We start from the raw sequence: 25,470 nt of genomic DNA on the forward strand, positions 1-25,470 counted from the left end.
AGCTGAACTAGGTAACTTTCATGAGTTAGAGCCACAAAAACTAAAACATTTCAAAATCGTCTACTGAAGCTGTTACCATTTTCACTGCGAATAGATTGTCTGTAATATTTTACACGAGAGCGCTTAACTTTGGGTAATAGTTTTACGTACATGGAAGTGACAGGAAATATCGTGATGTTCGTAGTTATCAGTTCACATGACACCTACTGCGTAATTCTCCGCTCTTTGACTTCCTCTGTATTGAGCTAAACAGAATTTTAGAACATGAACTAAACCGTCTATTGACTCTGCTATCACTGGTCCTTTTACGGTATTTTGGCCCATATTTGAGGGTCTAAAGTTTGTTTTGCCTTGTTCAGTCGTGTTTAGTGGCAAACAAACGGACCATTGCCGGCCGCTCAGCTTGTTAACCATGAATGGAGCGAAACACCTTGCAAACAGAGCACGAAATCGGTTGGGATATTTACATCAGTTCTTTTCTACAGTCTGTGAGAGAAAACAAAAGCATTCTTCAAACTCTGGGCTAAAGCAGCAAAGAAGGTGAGTAACCCTTTATCAATTAAATGATAAACAAGAAAGGAATATTATGTCCTCTAAGTACCTCCTTTTCATGTGTTTATTTTTGTTAGCTACGTAAGATTGACATTCTCTGGAAATCTGTGGTACCCTAAGAACAAAATGAGACTTCAATGCTATCATTTCAAGCCTGCTAGGACAGAACCGTCCGACATTTAGCCCCGACTTGTAATTGCACAAAAGAGTTCCAAGCTTGCTTCGCTTAGAAAGACCGGCGTAGGGGAATTTGACCGTGGCGCTAAAAAGCATTGAAATAAGTGACAATAACAAGGTGTTTTGTTTATGTTTCCTGCGAAGTAATTTTAACTGCACTAATTACCAAGATCTTTTCAACGAAATAGCATATCTGTTTGATACTGCAACATAACGTGTAATACTGAGTTTCCAAATTGGCTAGAAATTCACAAGTACAACATGTGTAAAAGAGGGAAAGGAAATATTCGATAGTGTGTGCCTTCATATATTTATAGATATGATTTTCAATTCTCAGATCCATGGAGCCACAAACGTAATTTTCAAAGACTGACAATAAACCTTTTCTCGAACTCAAAGCAACACTGATTTAGTTACGAACAACGCTACAAACAACACTCAACGGCATATCGTAAAAACTATAAAACTTTAAGAAGGCTCATCAGCTAACCTTATTTCTTGTTTCGACTAGGTCTCTTTCTCAACAAAACTTTACAAGAATTGACTGGAGTTGTTGCGTTTTTATTTTCACCAACTTCTGTAGAATATGTTTATCCAGTTTGGTATGGAGAATTGTTGATTTTGAGGATTTGCAGACGGCATATCGATATGAACATTTCGGTCATCTACTGATTCTTCTATTCTCTTTAAAAACCTTGTTCGCTCAATGAATACCATTATTCCGAAAAAAGAATTTTTTTTCAGTTTAAATCTTCCTTTGGTAGAGTTTTCAAAAGCATGTTTTAGACACGTCTTCTGTCTCTATTGAGGGGCATCGAGAAATTTGATAATCAATCGCTCTGCAGTAATCGTGAATCGAGAACAACAAGGCACACAACAATTGATGATACTTTGCTACAGGCCTTTAGAGTTGCTACTCACCTTTTCTGCCTGCCTTCAAACAGCAAAATATTCTACACTCGATATGAAATAGTGCTACCATGCCGTCGAAAGAAAATTATTGAAGATCATAATTCGTATGAGATGGCTGGCTGGACCTGGTCCATAAGGGTCGACCATTAATGCTTTAGATCTGTTCAAACTATTCTAAGCATCTGTCTAACTTTAGAAATACTTTCCTGGAGCAGTTAGCTTATAAATGCACACAGTTGATGCTAAATAAGAAACAAGAGTAGGGTAAGGTCACCGGATAAGTCAGGCTGCGCTCCGTATTTGAAATCCTTACTGACCATTAATACTGCAAACGCGTCAAAAACAACGAAATGTTTCGTATCAGTCTGAGTTTTCATTGAAACTACGAATGAGTGAAGAGGTCATTGAATCTGAACTATTCTAGAAACTAGAAATATCGTTGGCTTTCAAATGTGGAAGAGGAGATGGCTTGCTGTAAATCAAACAATTTGAACTGATCAAACATGTAAGTGGCGCATTTTCTCTTCTCAGTGGCATTGGGAAACGCTAATCGACATCGTGTGACTCAAATGTAACTTTTGAAGCCATGAATTTTGATGTTGAGCATAAAGAATGATTTGATAATACCCAGTATAAACCTGACGAAGACAAAGACAGCTTTTGTCGTGGAACTTATGTGAATTACGAATCAGTTGAGTTACTTATTAAGTGCTTACCACAAAGCAACTATTTCTCTTTCAAAATCTCCATAAAAGTCTGATCGCAAGGATAATTCTTTGCACGATTTCTTTAGTTCCGCAATAATTGATTGCCAGCAATCAGGCTGATTTCCCCTGAGTTGCTTTGAAGGAGATATGAAAACACAGAGAGCCGGGATAACGGCATGCATTAATGAGATTATCTTTATAAAACCGAAAATAATTAACCACTCATTGATTTATTATAAGAAATAAGCCATACATACTCTCAATGGCACTTGCCGTGAGGATATTTGTTTAAGAAATTTCGGTCTTCCGTGACTGAAGAGGTTTTTAAAGGTTGATTCATTCTAGTCTTAATAACAAACAGCATCCACGATGTATCACTTACCTCGAGAATTCGTTTACTCCTACCCGGCTCGAGGACACGAATTGGTAGTCTCTTTGACAATGTGTGATAAAAATCCAAAATGTTACATTTGCTAAAGCAGGCTTTTCTAGGCAAGCAGCAAACATAAGTTACACCATCATTTTTTTAGAAATGCTGTTTTTGGACGTTTAGTTTTCCTGTAAGGAAATCGAGCGCCCACGCGGAACCAGCGGAAAAAGGTGGTGGCCATTGAAATCTTCTCGAATTTACTTTGTGATATCCCTAACTGAATTTGGATGCTTACACAACTCAAATAATAAAAATTGAAAAACCCAAGTCTCGCTAATCGCCCTCATAGCACAGATCTTAGATCAGATCCCTTAGCAAAACTCAAGAAAGTAATAACATCCTCTTCTCTTACGCTTGAAGATTTCTATGCACAATGGAAGCATCGTTGCATAACCATTAAAATTCAGCAAATTTCAACAAAGAACAACGCGATGTCACCGGTTATTTTTCCTACCCCCTTTGTTCATACGAGTCTTTTAACAAACTTTCGATGTTTGAATACACTAAAGATCTCAGAGACAAGTTATACACCATGCAAGGAGATATTGTGGTAAGTTTGAAATGCTGTTTGTAATCTTTGCTTGTAATTCAACAATGTTTAATTGTGGCTCATTAGCAGCTCACACAGTTAGTAGAGAATGCTATTTTTTGCATGAAAGTAAGGAGTAAAGAAAAAGCGATATTCCGGAGTGATACTACAGAGGGTAAGAGCTAGAGTAAAATTGCTTAAAGAGGCTGGAATAGCAAAGCATTCAAGATAAATGCGACAGAAAAAAGAAAAAGAAAATAATGAGACCCAGCAAAACAACCCCTAGACCACGTGCTTTGTCGAGTTATGAGTTTTTTAGTACAAGCTGAACAAAATATACTTAGTTTCTTTGAACATAGCTGAATATTTCGTCAACCACACATGCAATATTACACACTGCGTATAGAACTTGTCATTCCTAGGAAAGTTGATACTTATGTAATGTACATCAATCAGGCCGACCTTTTTATTAATCACCTTAATTTTTAGTTGTTTATGGTGCTACATTATTGTGCATTGATACACTCAGTTAATTTGTGGAAAAATGCCCGAGTGATACTGAAGAAGTAGCTTTGCTACTTTGGCTGTTGCACACTAATTAAAAAATTGTATAAATAATTACACATCTTCTACTATTTGTTTTCTAAACTTTTTTTTATTGCTCTTTTTCTTCTACCGAAATAGTGTGACTAAAAATGTTGTTGTTGTTGTTATTGAAGTACTATCATCTGATACACGTTTTTTGAGTTAGTTGATGGAAGCAAAATGATATACGCGTACGATTACTTTATCAGGTATTAAAAGAGAAGTGTTTTCTCTACCGTTGCCCTACAGGTTTCTTAGCTTTACTCACATGATGGACATTTCTTACCAAGTTGTTTCAGATAATCATCAACTAAATGCACTAGTTAGAATATTGCCATCTAAGGATTTTCTTTAAAATCTATCAATTCAAAGATCAGTCTTTTAAGGCTTTGAGAAATCTTTATGGCTTGGCAGCCAACATCAGTCGCTATTTATCAACTGTACCTGTTGAAAAAGATTCCCTTAGTCACAGCGAGTACACAGCCGTGTAGAACTAAAGGTCTTAAAGTTTAAAAATGAGTGATTCAGTGACATAAGTAATGCAATTCATGTTTTCGTGCTGATTTCGTTGACACTTAAAACGATATTTTCACCCAGTTATCTTTAACTGCGTTATCATAAACGGGTTTATTTGGCATGTTTGAGTAAAGTTACAAAAATTTCAAAACACTGTTAAACAAGCATAAAACAGAACGAACAATGCTTAGAGTAGAACAAATAATGTCTTTGTTTTATTCCATGCAGTGTAAAGTAGATTTTCATATTCATCGAGCATTAAATTGATCAATGAAATTGATGGTCTCGAAGAAATTAAATTAACAGCAATTGGTCAACAATTCATTTTTATCAATTTCTGGAAAAAAGAATTTTGTCGATTGTGGAGCAATGCATAACAATTGAAAATACAGTTAAAAATCCTTTTCGAAACACTTACAAGCAAACTTACTCCTCACGCAAGATCATCGTCAATACTTCACACATAGAAGCATGCCTCCTCTCGCACGAATGGCTTGTAATTAAGACTTCCTGTTGCCGACGTTCTGACGGAAACTGATTTTCTGTTTGCCACTTGTTCGGGATCTTTTATGCATTTTAAGTAATTGATTTTCAAATATCCTTTAAACGTGGGCGAACATCCGCTTCTTGCATACCGTGTCAACTTTTGAACAAGGCCGGTTCATGGTTTTGAAATTTCATGACCATACGGGCAGTTTCCATGCATGTCTGCGTTTCATACTGCTTTTGTGAAAATAAAGTAAAACAGTGACGAGGGAAAGGTGGCGGTCTTGCCAGACGGGGGTCAGTTGTACAGTTTTGTGCCGGAAACTTGATGGTTTTGACAAAATTCAATTGCTTGAGCCTTGGACTTGAGAGCCTGCATCTTTAAAAAGAAAGACACATTTTCCAAAAAATGCGCATGGCAGGCAATAAGGTTTTTTCAATGAAACGAGGAATAAGAAAGATAATGTATAATTAGCATGTAGAGTGTTTATGAAGTATTCAGAAGCGAGAATATGTGGAATTAGATTGATGGACACTGTAAGAAGGGCGAACGGTTTGTCGAACATTCTCTAGCAAGCAAACCACAAGACGAGATAATTTGCGAATACATGAGCCGGCAAAGCCTTAGTTTGTTCCCCAAAGAGAGTCATCTCGCCTTCTCTCGATCACTACGCCGAGTTAAGACACTTCAGGGATGTGTATTGTGTAAAGGAATACGCACTCACCTATTTCTCATCACAAATGTAGATTTCTCTCACTACTCAGCAAGCACCAACTTAAAGTTGGCTCTAAGACAGTTGGGGGTAATGTAAAAATGTGCACCCTACGATAGCCATACGCTTTAATGATAATGTAAGACTGCTGATGTTCCTTAAGTATACAAGGCTATCGCAAGATCCGTGCAAAAATTCTACTCTATAAGTCTTGGAATTTGTCGGCTTCCTTTTCGACCTCGCATTGTTGAAATCGTTTAAAAACAGTCATGCAGCGGTACAAAGACTGCACAAAGACTTTTAGCTTGCCACCCTTCCGTTTTGGCAGTAGTTTCAAATCAAATCCTTCATTACCCCTGCTATCATTTGTTCCGCTTTGGCGGATAGATCAATCTGAAAGGAATTTGATTAAGAAATCTGTTTTAGGCCGTAAAACAAGGGAACTTTGACTCGTGTAAGTGCGTGGAGGTATGGGTCCCTCATGATCGATCTAGTATACGAGGCCTCGTCAGTGCAGAACAACTTCCTGCGATAGACACATAACGACCACCCGGTAAAAAAATAAAAATAAATATAAAGTAATTATAAAAATATCTCAAAGAGTGGAAGATAGTGATAAAATTTAGCTGTTTGTTTAGCTATTAGGTATTGGACCATGCGAATTTCATCGGGAACCAGAAAAAATTTTCTTTTTGCAAAACGGAATGAGAAGTTCATGATCCTAGAGTAATAATGCAGGATTACTAGAAAAACATCATCAAAAATTGAATTTTAATCCTAATACTTGTTCACTATCTTCAAAACATAAATCGTAAGGAGCACAAAAAATCCTGTCTTGTACTTGGGTTAGTAACTTCCTTTTACCAATGCAAGTCTTGTCTTATCACAAATAGAATGAATACTAAAGACCACAACCTAGTTTTCTTTTCTTGATAAAACCTAGGTTAGTTCGAAGACTCAAAACTTACTGCGTTCTGCGCACCATTAGCCACTAGCTTAATTTTAACGAAAGCCATTTTGATTTCATTTGACGAGTTAAGTCTGGGTGAGTGACACCCTATTCTGATCGTGGGAAGTTGCTAGAAAAACGTGATAGAAGCTGTGTGGGTCTTGATTCCAAAGGAAAAGTGATAAAATATGCGTTGGACAAGTTTGTCGACAAAGTTCGAAGTCATCAAGACCTTAAAACGACGAATGTGTCCCCAAAGGCAGCTTCATACAACCAATTCTTGATTTTCTTTGTTTCATTTTGCGAGATAAGAGAAGAACATATTTTTATAGAAAACAAAACCAAAAAGTGAGAAAAATTTCAATGTATCTTTCAAACTTTCGTTTTTCAGGGAAGAGTCTGTCTCTGATAAGCGTGATCATTTTAATCATGCATTTCATTTTGATTTTTCCTTTTGTGTTCCATCTCCATATATACGAGGCTTTGCTAACTTGAAGTGGTAGCTGAATCGGCTAAGATTTTAGGGAAATAAATTAAGATATTTTTTAAGCTTGGGATTGAAAATTCTCACAAGTGTGAATGTTTGCCTTGGACTGACTGGCAAACATATTGCCTATGAAAAGCCTACGAAATGAATTAAGTGGCTGCAAAAAGTCTGAGCACATCCATTTAGGAGAAAGAAACATAGGAGTACTTTTAAATAAACAGGCCAGTCTTGATTATCGTCTATTTAGTATGCTTATCTCATCAAATATCTGTTGTGTTTAACTTTATTTGAAGCATTAGAGAAGAAGTATACGACAGAGGTGAAAAGTTTATTCATAATATTTTATAATTAGGTCTGATAGTTTTGATTACAAGATTCAAAGTTATGACAGAAACAGACACATGACAATTGCAGCTCATTATCTTTTCTTTTTTTAATGGCCCTTTTTACACTTAAGATGGGAAAATGTACTAAAGTAAGGACATTGGAATGAATACTTACCGCACGGCAGATTTTGATTAGAATCAACATCAAGTACGACCTGAAGAAACTGCTTAAATAGTAACCTGTGAGTACCAGATATTAGTCAATATTGCTACGATGTCTCTCTCGACAAATCGAGGACCCTCGAACAACAAGCAAGGTGTCGTGTTTGTATCAGTGACCCCTATAATGAGTTTCCTTTGCTCACTTATGTAGAATAAAAGACACATTACGTTGCCTTTAACTGGTTCAAGTCGCCAGCATTTTGGGGAAAGCTTTCCTTTGGTAACCACATTCACCTCAGGCGAGCTAAACTAGCTTGAGAGTCATTGACAAACGTTCGTTTGCCGTCTCAGCTTTGACTACAGATATCGATTAATGTACAATCTTGATTTGTGCATGTTTCAGAAGTCAGTTCCTTTAGAGAGAGTCATCGAAGGAAGGATGGGCAGGAAGTTTTTGTGCAATAATGCAATAGTCTCTCTACTAAAGTAAACAAGCGTTATGAACGAAAAGAAAAGAAAATAATCTGCTCGAAACCGTAACAACTCTAGTAGATGGCAAGGTTCCAAGAGGATTAAAAAAAGCAGTTTGACCTGAAGGATCATGAAAGACGAAGATGGAATATTAATAAAACAAAATGCAAACCACCCAAACCTACATGACATTTTATTACAGGAAAACTTTAAGAATATAAACAAACAATATACAAGATCTAGAGTTCGTAAAAGCCGCCTACAATTTAAGGTAGTATTCAAGTTCTATTCGTAGCTTTTCTCGTTGGCTAGTGTTTGCGTGAATTGCGTACTATTTCTTCATGTACTGTATTTCTGTATCGACATTTCTTTTATTTGTTTATCTATTTGCCATATCATTAAATTTACGATTATGATTAGCGTGGGAATAGTAGTGGGTGGTTCGACCACACACGTTAGCGGTACCTGAATCAACGCGCGCGAAAATCGACACAGAACAATTCGCCTTATCCTGGCGTATTCTATGTACGCGCCGGTTTTAACCGACGATCGCCATCAACACCTCAATAGACATCATCGTAATCAACTGACTGATTTGGGAGTGGAATATTCCCACTGTTTCATTATTATTCTAGGCTTATTGAGTGACAGCTTTTCATGTGTAGGCCGCATTATTCACTAACACGCTATTTTCTCCTCAGGTTTATTATGAATCAAATTGAAGAGTTGCATATAAGCACGTAGAATGTATTGATATTTGTGAAATCTTCGGCATTTTGACTTTGGTTCATGCCGCATTTACCCGGTTAATTAACTATGAGGCTCTGTTAAATCCTTTTTCACGCCGATAGCAGATATATCGTGACGAAAGCCGTTTATTTCAACCCTTCCGAAAAAGGGTTTGTCAATAATGCAGTATGTAAGTTTCAAAGTATTATGAAGGTTTAAGGGTCTAAGTTATCAGTTTTGTCCATAATGCTTCTCGGTCAGGAAGTGACCAAAAACAAACTAAGGCCTCCTTGCACAAATTTAAAAACAGTAGGGGTTGAAAGACCCGCTATGATGGTTCTACATACATCTGAAAACGCCGCAATTTTTCATCAAATCAATCAATATCTGCGAGTTACGTTTCAAAGGCGCATGCTTGGAGGCTACGTCTACAAGCCAGCAGAGCGGATAACGGCGTTTTTTTGGTCTGAGGAAGGGCCACAAGTACAAGAAATTGTCGGCACCTCCAACCAAACCTGCTGAGGTGCGCCCACCCCATGCCAAGGAGAATGCGAGCATAGCACGTGCAATTCATGCTAAGGAAAGGATCTCCTTTAACCTTTCCTGAAATATTAGTACATGTTTTTTCTTTCAAAGATAAGCAATGGTTTGAAACGAAGTTCGATACGCCTCCTCGATTTTCCAGTGAGCAAAATCGATAGAGGAAGAACGCAGATTTGACCTACCACTACATTTTAGTGTTCTGTTAAAATCCAAGCGGTCCATTACATGTGGTTAAAATGATCTGCACTGTTTATATTGTACATAATCATTCTTGTTGGAGCACAGAAGGACTGAGATATACTCGAAGAACCCACTCTTCGACGATCCTTTTTGGTCTGCGTGCTTTCCCGCGAAGGGAAACACAACCGCGGGACACGTCGCAGTAATTAAATTTCCATTAGTATTTCCGACAAGTGTGTCCACTACACTGATCATTCAAGTATAAAGGAGTTTGAATTTGAAATACATGGCATGAAAACTTGTTACCTTTCCACTCCTTTGGTACTCTGTCGGAGGATACTCCAAATATCTAAAGTGACTTTGAACATGGCGAAGAGATTGTTGGTACGTACCTTTAACAAGATTAGTAGACTTACCTTAATCACTTGCTGATGGAAATTTCTACGTCATCTCGAATTTAACATTTAAAGAGCGGTATACCACTGTTTTTATAAATCAAAAGGGTAGTTCAGAGTTATGTCACTGGTTTATTTTAGATCGAACAACCTCTGTTCATTCGGACGGAACCGCTGCCACAATAACGTTCGTAAATATTCGGGTCCACCGATTCAGTCGAAGTTACAAAGTCAAAGAATTCTTTAAAAAACGAAGCTTTGTGTCAAGCGTTGCGATTTCATTTTACTTAACCATGACCAATCAATTAATAGAATACCTTGAGGTTAACTGTTTTTTTTTTTAGATCTACTTTGAAGCAGTCATTTCAAGCGACCTGCTGTGGTCATTTTTTCCGCCACAACAAAGTTTTTATCCCTTAAAAGTTTCTCAGTTAAATGATCGAGTCCTTTGATTAAAAATTCGGGGCATTGATTCTAGACTACTTAAATGACCAGTTTAATTCATTCTATTTTGCCCACTCTATTTATTGCCCTTGGGACGACAATTTCGTGTGATTCTCATAAAAAAGGCGGCAACAATTTGAAAACGTTAAGAGAATTATCCCCACCTGGTTGAGCTGAGATCTTGGGGTTGACATGATGAGCTACATTTCTCCTCAGAAAACATTCATTTTCGTTTAGTTTCATCTCATTGCTTTTTAAATAAAACCCTTCAGTCCTATAGACAATAGCGCTTTACTTAGTTGTCATTTTATAAAATGAAGGACGAAAAGAGTGAAAAAGGGTTTAAATCTTAAAGCTTCCTCGAGGCATCGGACGCGTTGAGGAAGTCGATGAAGGATTTGTTTTTTCCGCTTTTTTGGGACGAGTAAAACAAGGTGCTAATTCTGGCGTGTCATTCCACATGAAGACATTTTCAATTTCCTTTCAAATGAATACCACTCTGTCAAACACTAGTCACATGTTGTCTGGTGATTTGCAGTTCAATTGTACAGTAACAAACTAGCAACAGTCATCTGCATGAGATCCTGTTTGGATGTCTACCAGCGTGTATGTCTGCATAACCTTTATTTTCTTGATAAAAAATCATGTGTGTGAAATCTTGTTTTCATGTGCTGTTCTGGTTGCATGATTATTCGAAAACTCGTCACCTTCTGTATTGAATTTAACACGCTTTACGACAGACTTGTAGCTCTTAATTAGCGATAATACATTCTAGATATCGAAGCTATTTTTGGCCTAAACTTGTTTACTATTTCTCATGAACCTCTGCCGTATCGGGTGTCACTCGCTTTGTTTAATTTTTTAGTGAGTTCTCAGACTTAGACCTTTTCATTCGTCGTTATGGCGTGTTGACAAAATGATCTTTACATCAATCAATGCCTTTTGCATTTATGTTTCTTGTTATTCTTTCATTTTTCATTTTTTCAAGAGGGTTGAAGGGAAATCAGTTTTGATTCGATAGGCATTGTATCCCAAAAAGTGACGAAAGCCATTCGCCAGGGTGTGTATCATTGCATGAAAAACGTGAAAGTATTTTATCAATTTATACGAGTGGCATTCAACTTGAATTTTCCTGATTAAGAGAATGGGTAAATAGTGTCCAGCCCTAAAATATCCAAGTTTCGTTTCGGGGTAAAGTAGGGTGTGTTTACGCCTTTTGGTTGCTACCCACGTCTAAGCGTGTTGGCACGTGTTAGACATCAACCTCAATTGGCACTAGTTCTTCAGTCCGGTTATCTATTTCCCTTATCGTTTCCTTGCCAATCAAGAGATTACATAAAAGCAAACGGGATAGCCTTATCATTCAAAAAAAATCTTAAGCCGAATGTCCTCTAACCCAAGCACTTACAATCAAATTTAGGGGTTAAAGTTCGTCTTTTGAGTTGTCATAAACAATGGGTGTATTTGAAAATTTCAGGAGATACCGCTTTTCGACATTCAAATTGACTTGCTTTTGACAGCTTTAGTTAACCTAATATTGCAAAAATCTCATGAGGTCAAACTAGCTTCAGACGTTGCACTGAAGATGTCATGTTGGCCAAGGGAGTCCAGTAGACATTAAAATGTTTTGTTTTGTTTTGTTTTTCATTTTCGATTTCTTTCGTGTACAGGGATTGAAAGAGACCAATAGTCTGCATGATCACATGACAAGATATGATGATTTATTGCATTTCATCAACTTTCAGTTGAGCAGCCTCCCTCCTTCTGCTGGGTACCCGGGTGAAAGGGTCAAAGCTACAAAAATAGATATCCCAATTTTTGAAACAATTGAAACAAATTTTGAACTCTGAGAACTGCCGTATTTTCTCGATTAAACGCCGGACCCCTATTAAACGCCGGCCTCTTTTAAACGCCGGGTCAAAACTGCTAATTTTTAAATAAACACCTGGGGCGTTTGTTCGAGGTCCCGGCGTTTGTTTGTGTCGAGCCAACAAGTACAGATATTCCTAGGAAAAGGAAAGCTAGGAAAGCGCTGCTCTGATACGTACTGTACGGTATACTGCTTTTGTTATTTTAATAGATGCTTAACGAACAAGTCTGGCGTAACATTAACTGCGATGTACATGCTGTACAACAAAAAAAAATTGAAAATATATAGCAATGTTCACGTTTCTGTCAGTATGAGATACAGGGACATTATGTCAGGTCGGGTCCAAGGAAGAAATCGTCCTGCCTTGACAAACTGCGCACGGATCTCAAAGAATGTGAAATAATATATCAACCTAAAAATGATGAAAATTTTACTTCATTAATAAACGCCGGAACCCAATTAAACGCCGGCTTCAAATAAACGAAGGGTTCCTGAGGCCAAGTTTTAAATAAACGCCCGGGGGCGTTTAATGGAGAAAATATGGTAATTCTGTTCCAATTTTCTACAACTTCTGAAATTTGTTTGCCATTTGTTGTTGTTGTTGTTTATTTGCTTTTGTATTATTCTTCTTAGATGACCTGATCACTTGATATAAATAAAATAAATAAATGATAATTTATATAGCGCCCTATCCAAAAGCTCCAAGGCGCTTCACAATCAAGGTAAAAAGTAAAAATAATAATCAAACAAGATCATTCATTAAAATAACGCTTAAAAAGATAACTTTTAAGATTACGCTTAAAAGTGTTAAGATCTATACTACATTTTATGGTTTCAGGAATGTCATTCGACAACTTAGGTGCAGAGACAGAAAAGGTGCGATCGCCATAAGATTTCATCTTGGAGCGAGGAATCACTAACAAGTTCCTACTCGATGATCGTAAAGATCTAGTAGGCTTATACGTTTCTAACAAGTCACTGATATAACTAGGGCATAAATTATTTAAAGTTTTAAAAGTAAAAGATAAGATAAATAAATATATAGAGAAATGTTGAGCCAAATTCTTGGCAGCCAATGAGATGAGGGGAAAGAAAGGTCATATTTGTCTAACCGAGTCCTAAGATTTATTCATTGCTGCATATTACCCATGAATTTTAGAATAATTCACGCTTTTCGTGTACGTTATGAAGTTTATCACGCTTTGCAAATTTAAGAGGGAAAAATTTAAATTTCCCTTTGCTTTCCCTTTCTGTACAATTCAAGTATCCTAGTTATAGAAACTTTTAAACTATTACTATCACTATTAGGCATAGTCAAGCGTCACATATAAACCCTTTCCCCACCCCCCTCTTACAACTCGGCAGTGCTTGAATACCAAATTATGTACTTGAATTTCCTCGTTGAATTTAAACACATTCTTTCAATTTCTTTTAGAGGCTTTTCATCGCTGCAGGGATGCTTTGGATTTCAGCCAGAAACCAATCCATTTCTCAAATTAGTTGGCACAATTCAACATGTGAACTGCGTTCAAAACTAAGGTGGGAAATACCAGCGGCAGCCTACATGAAAGCAGAAATAACACTTGCTGGCGAAGTAAATCTGTCATTCACAGCACAGTCGGGCAGGGCGAGTTCCACTGGTAGCGTATATAGAATTTCCTTTAACTTATATCTTGTAAATGATGATACAAACACAGGGCGATGACTCTAAAGCATCAAGCGAGCCTGACATATTCCATGATGGCTGTCTTCTTTGTCGGTCATTGTCATTATCTCGGACCAGAATTTTCCTTCTTTATTTATTTTAACTCTTTGCTAAATCGATAGTATCCCATCATCTCGTTTGTCTCCTTGAAAATTTTTAACAGTTGATTGCCAGATTACTTTTTCACAGATTGTAACAATTTCTGACGTTAAAGGTTGCCATAAAAATACTAATGATGACAATGATAATAGTCATCGCAATAATATATGATACAACCACAACAAATACAGAAAAAAATTCAATAAAATAAAACGATCTGTATAATGATTCTAATAATAATGACAATAGTAATAATATTAATGGGAATTATAGCTATCTTTTAGTAATAGTGCCGGATTCATGTGTCTCTGTTATGTAATTCACAATATTCAGATAATAATAACAATAATAATAATAATAATAATAATGATAATAATAAAATAATATTTTATTAAACTTTAAAAATATGTACATAAATTACAGAAATATTTAAGAAAAAATAAGAATTAAGCACTATACAAAAAAATACATCCGTGTCAATAACGATTTGCCAAATACAATACTTGTGGCTCAGATGTAATAATATTAATTATATCAATAATGATAATAGTGTTAATAATAATAATAACAATAGTAATAGGATATCCACCTGGTCATTCAACGTGAGGTTAACAAACAACTGGATTGTAAAATATTTTTGATTATCATTGACAACTCGATAAAACTGGTATAGATGAATACCACCTGAACGCACTGGCCGACTGACCGGTTCCTTTTTTATTTGTTGTACTCACAAACAGCCTTCTTCTTCACGCGAAAAGTGGATAGGGCTCTTGGCAAACTAAGATATACTATACGATGGAATTCTAATCGTACCTTCATTTTAACGGAGCAGTCAGGAAAGGTGTTGTTAGAGGTAAGAAGTCATTGTTGAAGGTAATTATCCGGAAGTCATCACCTGTCACTAGAGCTTTAAATGAACGTAATAGACTGTTGAGTAATTGGTTTATAATACCTCATTTCCAAGTATTCCTCATCTATGTTTTGCTGAATTTTGTTTGTGTTTAGTCATTTTTGTTCTTATTCTTGTACATGTTGCTTTTGTGGGGAATTGCAGCTATTTTCTTGTCAGATGGATAAACTGGTTTTATCAACTGAATTGATAATGTATGTTGACCATCGTTAAGAGTTTCTCCAGCTGTTGTTTCAAGCGTTAGCCCTTCATCAGAGCGAACAACGAAGGGATAACGCTCAAAACGTCAACTTAAGAAAATCTTTTCCATGGTCAATTTACAAAATGAAATCATTTGATAAAATCAAATCATCTTGTTATACTCCCCCACCAACGCAGTGCCACAGTTTCTTTAGAAAATTACTCCCTGTATGCACGATTATGGTTTTTCTTTCCACGCCATACGCTTTAATTCAGGAACTAAGAGAATGACCATGCATGGAAAAGATTTTCCATGGACAACGAAAAATATCGAGTTACTGATTATGTAAATGAAAGAACACCACCATTGTTTTATAAACGTCAATAAGTTCGAATTCAAGTTCGTCAACTACTGGTTCTAATTGACCTTTGTTTTTTTCTTCTTTTGTCAAGAATTCGTCATCTGTTAAAAATTCGCACGTGTTCTACGTGGCTAGTGCTTCCAAGAACTATATTACTTTTCAATCCAAGACAGCAGGAAAATTCCTGATGGCAGATGCACAAGGTGTCATAGGACTAACAAGCAACTCTCACGTGGCAACTTACTTTAAGATGAGATGTTGAGTTGAGTTTCTCATCACTCAAACCCTTTTCGAAATGAGTTATATCAATTGGTATGAAGTATGACATGAATTTAGACTGAATTATCTTAATTTCATCGAGTAGTAGCGCGCGATTGGTTTGAACGCGTCGAGCGACAGATCGATAAACCTCAGCTGAAGTAGATTAAATGTACCTGTATATATTCCCTATGAGATATTTGAGAACTCACTTTTGCACTAGATGCAATATTTTTGAAGACTTTTTTCTGGCAGTCACGGAAAAAGAAGGAAAAATTCTGCTTGTGACAGAAAGTCGCTCTGAAGAGTCCACCTACGTAAGCTGAGTGTTTGCGTTTTGTTCCGCGCCCTATAAAGAATACTTGAAGGATGATAAACATGGCCCTCCTCTGGAGCTCTGTTGAAAAAATTTTACACGTGGAGTTCATTGGCATTTTTATTCAAACGCTTAATTAGCAAGCGTAATTGATAAGATTAAATGAATGTAATTAAATGTAATTGAAATGAATCTAGATAGATTATGGAAAACCATGGATTAATTTGAACGATTCTTAAGTTAAAAGATGAATTAGTAGCTGTAATATATATTTGCTATTTATAGCTTGATATTTTTGATATGAGATGCTTATTTTGCTAATGTAATTGCCCCTCCGCTAAATCACTATAAGAACTCTTTTTCCTCTATGGGCGCAAAAATTTGGAACTGTATTCCTGATGTTTTGAGACAGCTCCCAAAATATAGTTTCAAGAAAAAATATAACCAAATCCTTACTTCAAATCCTTTTAAACCAGGATTCTTATCCTGATATTGACATATTAATAGACGAAATAACAAAAACTAGATTTCGTTAAAATAAAGAGCATTTTATATTTTGAGCTTTTCCTGTTTTTAATTATGCGCTCGTGGCTTCGTAATTAGAATATCTATATTTTTGTATTCACTTTTGTAATTGACATCTGTACCTTTGTAATTGTTATTTATTTTTTGTCATTAGAATAATATTATATTAATATGTAATTGACACGTTTCTCATACTGCCTGCCTCGATTAGCTTCGCTATTTTGCAGGTAGTCTTTATTTATAAGTTAAATTGTGAGTATAAATAAAGATGTTGTAATAAAAGGCATGATATTATATTAATATTAAAGTTTTTCTAAATGATCTACACTGCTTTCTTTTTCTGTTCTTTCCTCGTCTGGGCTCCAGATGGTCCAGGAGGGGAGGAGGGGAGAGGAAATCATTGATCGTTTACGGACTTGCATGATTATTTTCCAATTGCATTTCCTTAGCTCACTCGGTCCCGATAGGACGCGAACGCGGTCACTAACGATCCTAAGGGGGGGGGGTGGGGAGGGGGAAACGCGATTGATCGGGTCACTCTCAATTGAACGTAGTTTCAGAAAACACGTTTATCAAACCATCGTTTTCCGGCAAAATTATTTCGCATACGAACCACTTTTGAGGCTTTCTATACTTGTATCGATAGTAGAAATAGTAGAAAAGGGGCTTTAAAAATTGTTCAGCATTGTCTGAGTGTATTCCATCATTCATCAGTAACGTAAAATTTACAACAACAGGTCTATTCAGGACTCGATCAAGGCCCCCAATGACAACTACAGAATATTAAGACCAATTAAGAATTCGACACGAAAAAGGAAAAAGTAAAACTTACCGATCGCGAATGACAGTGCCGTTTTCACTTGCCTACTGAGTACAATGTGTCAAAGGTTCGAAATCGAAAAGTCGAAAAGCAACCATGCACAAAAAGTTAATTTGAAAACCTAATGGTCGCTAAATTTCAGCTGTGCATAAAATCCGGCTCCTTGTGCTCGACTTCCGGCTTCGCACGTGTGCTAGATTGAGAAGTTGCATTTTGCTAACCACTGAGGACTCCAAGAACTGTCCATGTGTTGTGTGCTTCGCTCATATCCTTTAAACCAATCATGTTTTCGCAGTTCCTTCCGCAAGTTCTTGTATAACTAAGGAATCTGATTGCAGTTATGTTGAGTGTATCAGCTCTATTACTTCTCAGTATATGCTCACCACACCCTCAGCAGCCTCATGACAGATTATGTTTAGAAGATATCTGCCTTATGTTTAGAAGATATCTGCCTTATGTTTAGAAGATATCTGCCTTATGTTTAGAAGATATCTGCCTTATTTTTAGAAGATATCTGCCATATATTTAGAAGATGTCTGCCATATGTTTATATAAGCGTACGACGAAGCGAACTACAGCAGCATTGCTTCTATGAAGGTGTAGGGTGGTCAAATATTACCATTCAATTTACATATATGGACTAATTTAATCGTGGTGAGACTTTACTGAAACAGTATTTAATAAGCCAGGCTATGTAGAATCGTCTGCATTACCTCTCACTGAATTCAGCGGGTTTATCAAAAGCACTTATGACGTCACACGTTTAGGACCAAGTAATCCAAATTTTCTCAACATGTAATTGTTAGAGTTCCATTTTATACCAGCATAATATATGTACGCGACAAACTTGCGGCAAGATATGTTAAATCTTGATGAAAAGGGATTCTATATATACATGTCAGATCTGCCGAAATAAATAAGTCACCGAAAGACATCTTATTGAATCAGCAAGAAATGCAAACACAGTTTTCTTTCATAACAACCCAGCTTATACTATTAACATTTTTCCGGATTTGAACGTCCAAAGAAAAAAAGGGGAGTCAGGTGGTTTATGAAATATTTTTAATTAATCTGGTGGGTGATTAATAGTTATGGTTTCAGGATCTATTTCCACTCTTACTTCCCGTTTATAATTACAAAACTATTACTTTTTAGAAATGTTTTCAAACAATTAAGATGAAATTCTTAGCCAAACCATATTTTTTCCATATATGGTTTACAGACTGATATTGTCATCATTCAATTCATGATATGATTTTCCTGTTAATTTTTTCAAGAGCCCTTTGAAATGATCTTATAAAGGTTTTAAAATATGTTCACCACAGATCTCTAATAGGATACCACCGACGCAGCCCCAAACAGTTTCTTTAGAAACTATCAGCCTTTATTCATCTCTAATAGGATAGCTGTAAGAGTCTGCAGGGGATCTAGAATGGTTGGAAGGACGTTGAAAAATAAGCCTAAAAGACGTTTCTTACCGTGCAATGTTCACCTGCCCTTTAACATCACTCTAACGAAAGGCAAACACATCTTTTGTACACTTTCCATAACGATAATAAGCTAAGAAATTTTAAAAACAGATCATCTAAAATGTAAGATAAAAATTAAGGACTTGTACTAATCTGGAGCAATAGAAAATAGTTATACAGAAAACGAATTGGAATGAAAGGTTTCGAAGCCAGTCATTCTTTGTTTATGACCTTTCCAAGATCTCTCCTATCATTTTCCAATTAAAATACGTTTGAAAGCTTCATTTAAGAAACATATACAAAACGATGTCATTTGCATCTGCCAGCATTGATCATTGAAGAGGTGTTTTTGGTAATTGTACAGAATATTCTTTTCAAAATCATCAGTCTTTTTTCAGTTTATCCTTATAAGAAAATTAACAATTTTTCCCCGCCTTTTATTGAAAAGGAAAACCTATATAAAAATAATAATCGTCCTTGAAATAAGAGGATCTTGGTCATTGTAAACAACATTTCAACCAAGGTATCTTCGTAAGGAATAAGCGCAATATTACTTTTTATGATTCTGTCAAGGTACTCGTACACTGTGCACTTTGTTGTATTAAATCGAATTTTCTGGGTCTTTTTTCGATTTGATTTTGCGTGTCATATCTATTCATAAGCTTTAATGTACGTTAATTGTTTTCCTGGCACTTATAACTTGAAAGCTCCTTTTAAAACATGTGACACACCGCTGGCGGTGTAAATCAATACGTTTTTTAAGCCGACTAAAACAAAAAGCGGAGATTTACCTTTAAGACTTCCTTAGGCGAAATAACCATAATGTAGCATTTAAAACAGAGTTTTAGTTAGTCCTACATTGTACATTGCAAATATTTCACGAGGTGACAAATGTATGGGCGGGGTAGCGCTTTGAAACCAAAAGAGCGGAGAAAAATGTCAACAGCCCATCACGACACCGCGAACACTCAAAGTCTGTATTTGCAAGGGTTGTTTGATAGAAAGTACACTCATCAGCAAGCATAAATGAGTAACCCGATCCTTTAGTAAATTCATGACTTTATGATGCACTGAATCTTTATCAAAAAGAACACTTCCCACCGCATCTAATTTCCGTACTTCGAAACGCAGTTCCTCATTACTTTATGGTCTTTATCTTTTTTTTTTTTTCTTGAAACGCTTTCTTAATCTAATGTACTGTGATGATCAGATACAAAATAATTTTACAGGCTTATATTTTTTAAGTTTGAAATAAATGAAGAGAACGTAGAGTGTATAATTGTATTGCTGCCATGAACAGACACCTGCCCTTCTAAAGCACAATAGATCACAATGACAGTTGTGGTTAAAAGGAAAAATGTTTTTTTTGACAGAACATAATACTTTCAACCGATAGCATTGTCCAAAATGATAACTCTTTAAGATAAACAAGACGTAAAGTAATTGCCATTAATTGGCCATCTGTTTTCAGAGCGACAGCATAAAGCAGCCTTCTAGATATCGCGTTTGGGTTCGTTTTCAAAAACAAAAGAGTTACTGTAGATCTGAAGCCAAAAAATACGCCTCTTTCATCTCTCACAGTTGTTTCACTTTCTATCCTTCTTTGGCCCGAACAAACCTTTGAGGTTCCCGTTCGTAGTTTTGGGATTGAGTTGAAAAACAGTACCCAGCCTTTTAAATGTCTCAAAACGGGGCCGTTCATCCGTCGCTTGAGAAGTACGAAGTACTCCTTGCCGATAGACAGACAGGAGTTGTGGTGATAGAAGCGCTTATTTGCGCCGTCTTACTTCTCACAGCTCTGCTAGGGAATTCCTTAGTCTTGTGGATGGTGTGGAAGAACAAAAATCTCCGAACAATTCCAAACCATTTTATCGTTTCCCTTGCTTTCGCCGACGTCGGAATGGCAGCCATTTGCCAGCCGCCTTGCTTCACGGTCCTCGCTGCAGGGAAACGGACGTACGGAAATTTTGTCTGCCAGCTTCAAGGATATGTCATAGCCATGCTGTCTTGCGTGTCACTCTTAACGCTAACCGTGGTCGCTGTAAATCGGTACTTTCTAATCGTCCGTCCGAAGAACTACCAGAAGATTTTCAGCACAAGGAATACTCGTATCATGATTGCTTTTATTTGGCTTGTGTCTCTCCTCGCCCCGGTACCTTATCTTGCTTCCAACCATCGTTACGTGTACCATGCGGGGAAGTTCTTTTGTTTTCAAGTCGTCGAAGTCGACTTTTTTACTTTGCTTGGGTACGTGTTCGTTGTCATCCCCTCGTTGGTGCTTTCGTTCTGTTATTACAACGTTTTCAAAGCTTTGAAAGAGCATAATAAACGGTTCCATAGTCTGCGTCGCCGAGGAGACCGGCCAACCGCCGCAAGGATCTCTGTTGAGGAGATAAACGTGACAAAAACTTTGTTTCTTACAGTTTGCGCCTTCTTTATTTGTTGGACACCGATTTCCATTGTAGATTTCATAGGGTTTGGACAAGGAGGCTGGAACCTTCCTCGTGAGGTGTACGTGATGTACACATTTTTGGGTCAGTTGAGTACGGTGATAAATCCTGTCGTTTATGGCGTCATGAACAAGACCTTCCGAGACGAATACAAGAAGCTGTTTAAATGGAGCGGTGGGGCCGACATAACACAAGAATCGACCGAAGAAACTCCACAGACGCAGGAGAGTAAGTGCTCTGTGCTTTAAAAAAGAACTTGGCATTTTAATAAGTTGCTTTTTGTTCAAGCCTTACAATAAAGTAATATTGTAGAGCTTTTTTTTTTCCAAGCGTAAAGGAAACATTAATGCCTAGTTAAAGTAATTAGCTATGCTAGAACCGCATCGCAAGGAAACTGTTTTTCAAGTGACGCCCATGCGCCCTTACTTAAAGACAGTGACTTCGACCTCGCTAAAAGGCGCCTTTTTAACCACGGCTTTCCTCACGAAACTGAGGTCTCACGATTGTACACATCAATGTGCGTGCTTCTCAGTCCTTAGAAACTAAAATGAACAGATTTCAATTTTCTTGGTAACAGGTGGAGCAGATGCACAATTTTTTTTGGTTCGCGTTTACGTTTGTTTATGATAACGATAGATTAAAAGAAAATGTTTTGAGTACTGCATAATATTCATTTTCCACTAAAGTTTTCGAGGATTACTGATTATGATTACTCGGCAAACGCTTCGATGAGGTGTCGTCGTGTCAGCCGTCGCGAAAACTAAAAAAACATCTAAAAGGCAGGTTACGACTCTGCTGAGAAAGTAATCGAATGACGTTTTATATCTACACTGGCAGATTTACAATGCACTCCCATTCAAAAACTCTGACTTTTTGTGCAAATGCAAGGTTGATTTGCTCTATTAAATTTAGATGTTATTTTAGCACGTAAATAGAACACAAGGAATTGCAAGCTGAGCGCTCAGTCTTCGAGTAAAAAAAAAAATTGTAATTCATTTCTAATGAAGTCTTTAAAATTTGGACATACCGAGAGTCTAATGATAAAAGTGTAAAAATGTCGCCACCTGACAAACTGACATCAAGGTTTTATAATAAGGTGGTAGTCATATGATTTTTTTCGTGAGCGATGACTGATACGAGATTACCTTCAATACTGCAGCACATTTGTCAACAACACGCATGGGGAATGACTTATGATGTCACGATCCACAATTTATTCGTGAAGGTGTAAAAATGGTGATGATTCATGGATATTTTTCACTCCATAAAAGAAAAAATGACCCAAAAAGAGTCAAGGCTTTTTTCAATTGGAATTTTTCCGCGTTCGGAATAACCCAGGAATTTTGGTGCTTGTGACCATGTTTGGAGACTTCGAGATAGTGAAACTGTGAAATTTCATTCCTAGAGAGCAAAAGGTTTGACTACTGGTCGCTGGTAAATAATTAGTTGAACTGATCTGAACTAACAAACCACACAGGGTCCACAAATTAAGTGTAAACTCATATTGAATAAAAGCGACAGAAGTAAATTGGATATATCAACAAAGTTGAAGTGGTAAATTGGCCACCGTAACGATTACAAAAGCTGACGTTTCGAGCGTTAGCCCTTCGTCGGAGCGTTAGCCCTTCATCTTTCGCTCCGGCGAAGGGCTAACGCTCGAAACGTCAGCTTTTGTAATCGTTACGGTGGCCAATTTACCACTTCAACTTTGTTGATATATCCAAATTATTTCGTTACTCCCACCGACGCAACCCCAAACAGTTTCTTTCGAAACTATCAGCCTTTCGACAGAAGTAAACTTTTGTTCATAGATCAAGACAAGGAATGCCATGTAATTTAATAAACACTTAAACTGTTTCAACAAGTGATTGGGTTGATGATATTTTGAAAACGCTCAGTCATTCGTTTCTAGTCGTGTCTTGCGCTGATCGGAGTTTCAGTGGGCTTGAACGTTAGGCGTAACAATTGACAAATTTTAACTTTCGGTCGTTATGCTATTCATGTCAACCGTAAAAGTTCAATTTTACTATCTGCAATGTGTCATACAATAAAGCGTCAAATAACTGTTACCCGTAAAATGGCTATCGAGATTCTCGTAACGCACATATGGAACAGAACATGGTCCAGTTAGGAACAAGGGTAAGTTCAAATATCATTAATTGAACTGGACTGAAACACCAGTCTAGTTAAATGAGCCATCTCAGGAAATTGCACTATGTGATCAAGGCTAGAGGTCTGGCCGTAAGCTTTTACTTTTTAGGCAAGCTTATCTGGTGTACAAATATAAATTTAAATATTTCTTTTCCTTCCTCAAATCTTGGATCATGGTTCGATGCCCAAATGCGTATAAATATACATATAGGCAAGACCTGTAGTAAAGCTTTTCACGGTCTGTATAAAATAAGACAGATTAGGAAATTCCTCAATGTTAACACGACAAAAACATTGGTCATGCATTTGTATCCTCTCACCTTGAATACTGCAATGCCCTTCTCTTTGGCCAACCTAAATATCAACTCGATCGCCTTCAGAAAGTCCAAAACGCAGCAGCTAGAGTTGTTTTTCAATTGTCTAAGTTCGACCACATAACGCCTGTGCTCTTGCTGACCTACACTGGCTCCCCTTAGAGTTCCGAGTCCAGTTCAAACTGCTTCTAATTGTCTATAAGTCCTTACATGACCAAGCTCTAGATTATATTAACGATCTTCTGTCTCTGAGAACCGAATCCAACTATTCTCTTTGTCCTCACAGTTTCTTCTGTCAGTTCCCAGAGTCAACTGCTCTACATTTGGGGGTCGCGTTTTCACCCACGCTGCACCGGTTCTATGGAACTCTTTACGCTGGCTATTAGATCTAGTAGCAGTATTTCTGTGTTTAAAAAAAGACTGAAGACTTTTCTTTTTAAAAAGGCTTTTAAATTGTGACTTTTGGTCTATTTGATGATATTCTTATTGTACAGCGCTTTTGAATATTGACCAATAGTTAAAGCGTTCTATAAATATATTATTATTATTATTGTTATTATTATTATTATTATTATTAAATGCTGTGACCTAATATGGATTTTTGGGGATCCCTGTGTCGTGCGGGGCATTGACAGTCACCCGTCTTAAAGGGCCTGTAAACCCAAAAATCGTACATTTTCTTTTCACATTGCTGTTTAGCAAATATATAAAGTACTTCAAATGTGCAATTCGTTTTTTTCTCAAAAGTCCATTTTCACCCTGAGAAAGCTCTTCCAAATTCGAAACATTCACCATCTTGAATTGCGCCATCTTTCCTGTGACGTCACGGGTAGAACCCTCCTGTAATGAAGTCAAAAGCTTCCTTTTACGATCGCGTGAGATATGTGCAAGTCTCCTTCGCAGCCCCTGTTTGCCGGTCTAGTCACGACTTTTTTACTTATAATTTGGTTGATTATATTAAAATTTTTCGTAATGGTAAAGCATTGTGTCGTCCAGTTTTGTAGTAATTCAAACAAAACTGGGCATACAATGCATAAATTTCCAAAAGAAGCAAATTTGAAGCGACAATGGGTTAAATTTGTTCAAGTTAAAAGAGCCGATTTTGACCAGCGGTCCAAACATTCTGTTGTCTGTGGCAGTCATTTGTCTCCCGATTGCTATGGGAAAAGCTATATGGTCGAAATGGGTCTTTAAAAGCTAGCAAAAGCTACTTCTTCCTGTTGCTGCGCTGACGATTCAGGCCCTACCAGAAAAAAATTCTTCCGAGGTAAATAAGCGACCTTTGTATTCAGCAGACAGCGAAGATCCAGAGGTGACTGACCGTACTGAGAAACGACCGAGGAGAAGTAGAGCTCTTCAAAAGTTGGAAGTTAACAGGGTGCGTACCGAACTGATTTACGAGGAAACCTCCAGATTTTAGGTTCTCTTAAAACACCTTTCTTTCTCAGCTGTTAAAAGATTATGGGGAAACCAGTTGTTAGGGAGCTAGTGATGAGCCCAAAAAAGACACTGACCTGTTTGAACCTTTGCCGGAAACCGAAACACGTATAAAGAAAGAGTTCGTTGATGTCGGTATACAATGCGATCTGGAATTTAGTTGGTTAAATATTCCACAAACACCTACGGCGAGTGTGGGAGAGACAAAACTCTGTCAAAAAAAATCTTCGTAGAGAATCTTTGCCAGCCCCGCTTGCTGCTTTCTTTGAGAAACCCTGCAAAGAAGTAGCAGTTAGAGAATTTGTGTC

At 37.1% G+C, this 25,470-nt stretch overlaps 2 protein-coding genes across 2 annotated transcripts; both read left to right on the forward strand.

Moving 5' to 3' along the window:
• Nucleotides 1–66: 66 nt before the first annotated feature.
• LOC111330519 (uncharacterized) lies at nt 67–16,821 on the forward strand. The gene is made up of 4 exons (XM_088751996.1): nt 67–540; nt 13,601–13,803; nt 14,708–14,823; nt 15,514–16,821. The coding sequence occupies exons 1-4, from the start codon at nt 413–415 to the stop codon at nt 15,682–15,684; spliced, it is 618 nt and encodes a 205-aa protein (XP_088608122.1). The 5' UTR covers nt 67–412; the 3' UTR covers nt 15,685–16,821.
• A 3,440-nt stretch (nt 16,822–20,261) lies between these two features.
• On the forward strand, nt 20,262–21,916 carry LOC111330476 (melatonin receptor type 1B). The gene has a single exon (XM_022935329.2). The coding sequence runs from the start codon at nt 20,489–20,491 to the stop codon at nt 21,506–21,508; it is 1,020 nt and encodes a 339-aa protein (XP_022791064.2). The 5' UTR covers nt 20,262–20,488; the 3' UTR covers nt 21,509–21,916.
• Nucleotides 21,917–25,470: the final 3,554 nt, after the last annotated feature.

This window comes from Stylophora pistillata, chromosome 3, assembly GCF_964205215.1.
Source record: "Stylophora pistillata chromosome 3, jaStyPist1.2, whole genome shotgun sequence".
NCBI classification, from domain to species: Eukaryota; Metazoa; Cnidaria; class Anthozoa; order Scleractinia; family Pocilloporidae; genus Stylophora; species Stylophora pistillata.

Excerpts from the sequence above, each read along its gene's own strand:
- LOC111330519 (XM_088751996.1), top strand. The coding sequence starts at position 413 with ATGAATGGAGCGAAACACCTTGCAAACAGAGCACGAAATCGGTTGGGA. Across the intron at positions 541-13,600 it reads GGGCTAAAGCAGCAAAGAAG|GCTTTTCATCGCTGCAGGGA; the intron begins GTGAGTAACCCT and ends TTTCTTTTAGAG. Across the intron at positions 13,804-14,707 it reads GGGCAGGGCGAGTTCCACTG|CCTTCTTCTTCACGCGAAAA; the intron begins GTAGCGTATATA and ends ACTCACAAACAG.
- LOC111330476 (XM_022935329.2), top strand. The coding sequence starts at position 20,489 with ATGTCTCAAAACGGGGCCGTTCATCCGTCGCTTGAGAAGTACGAAGTA.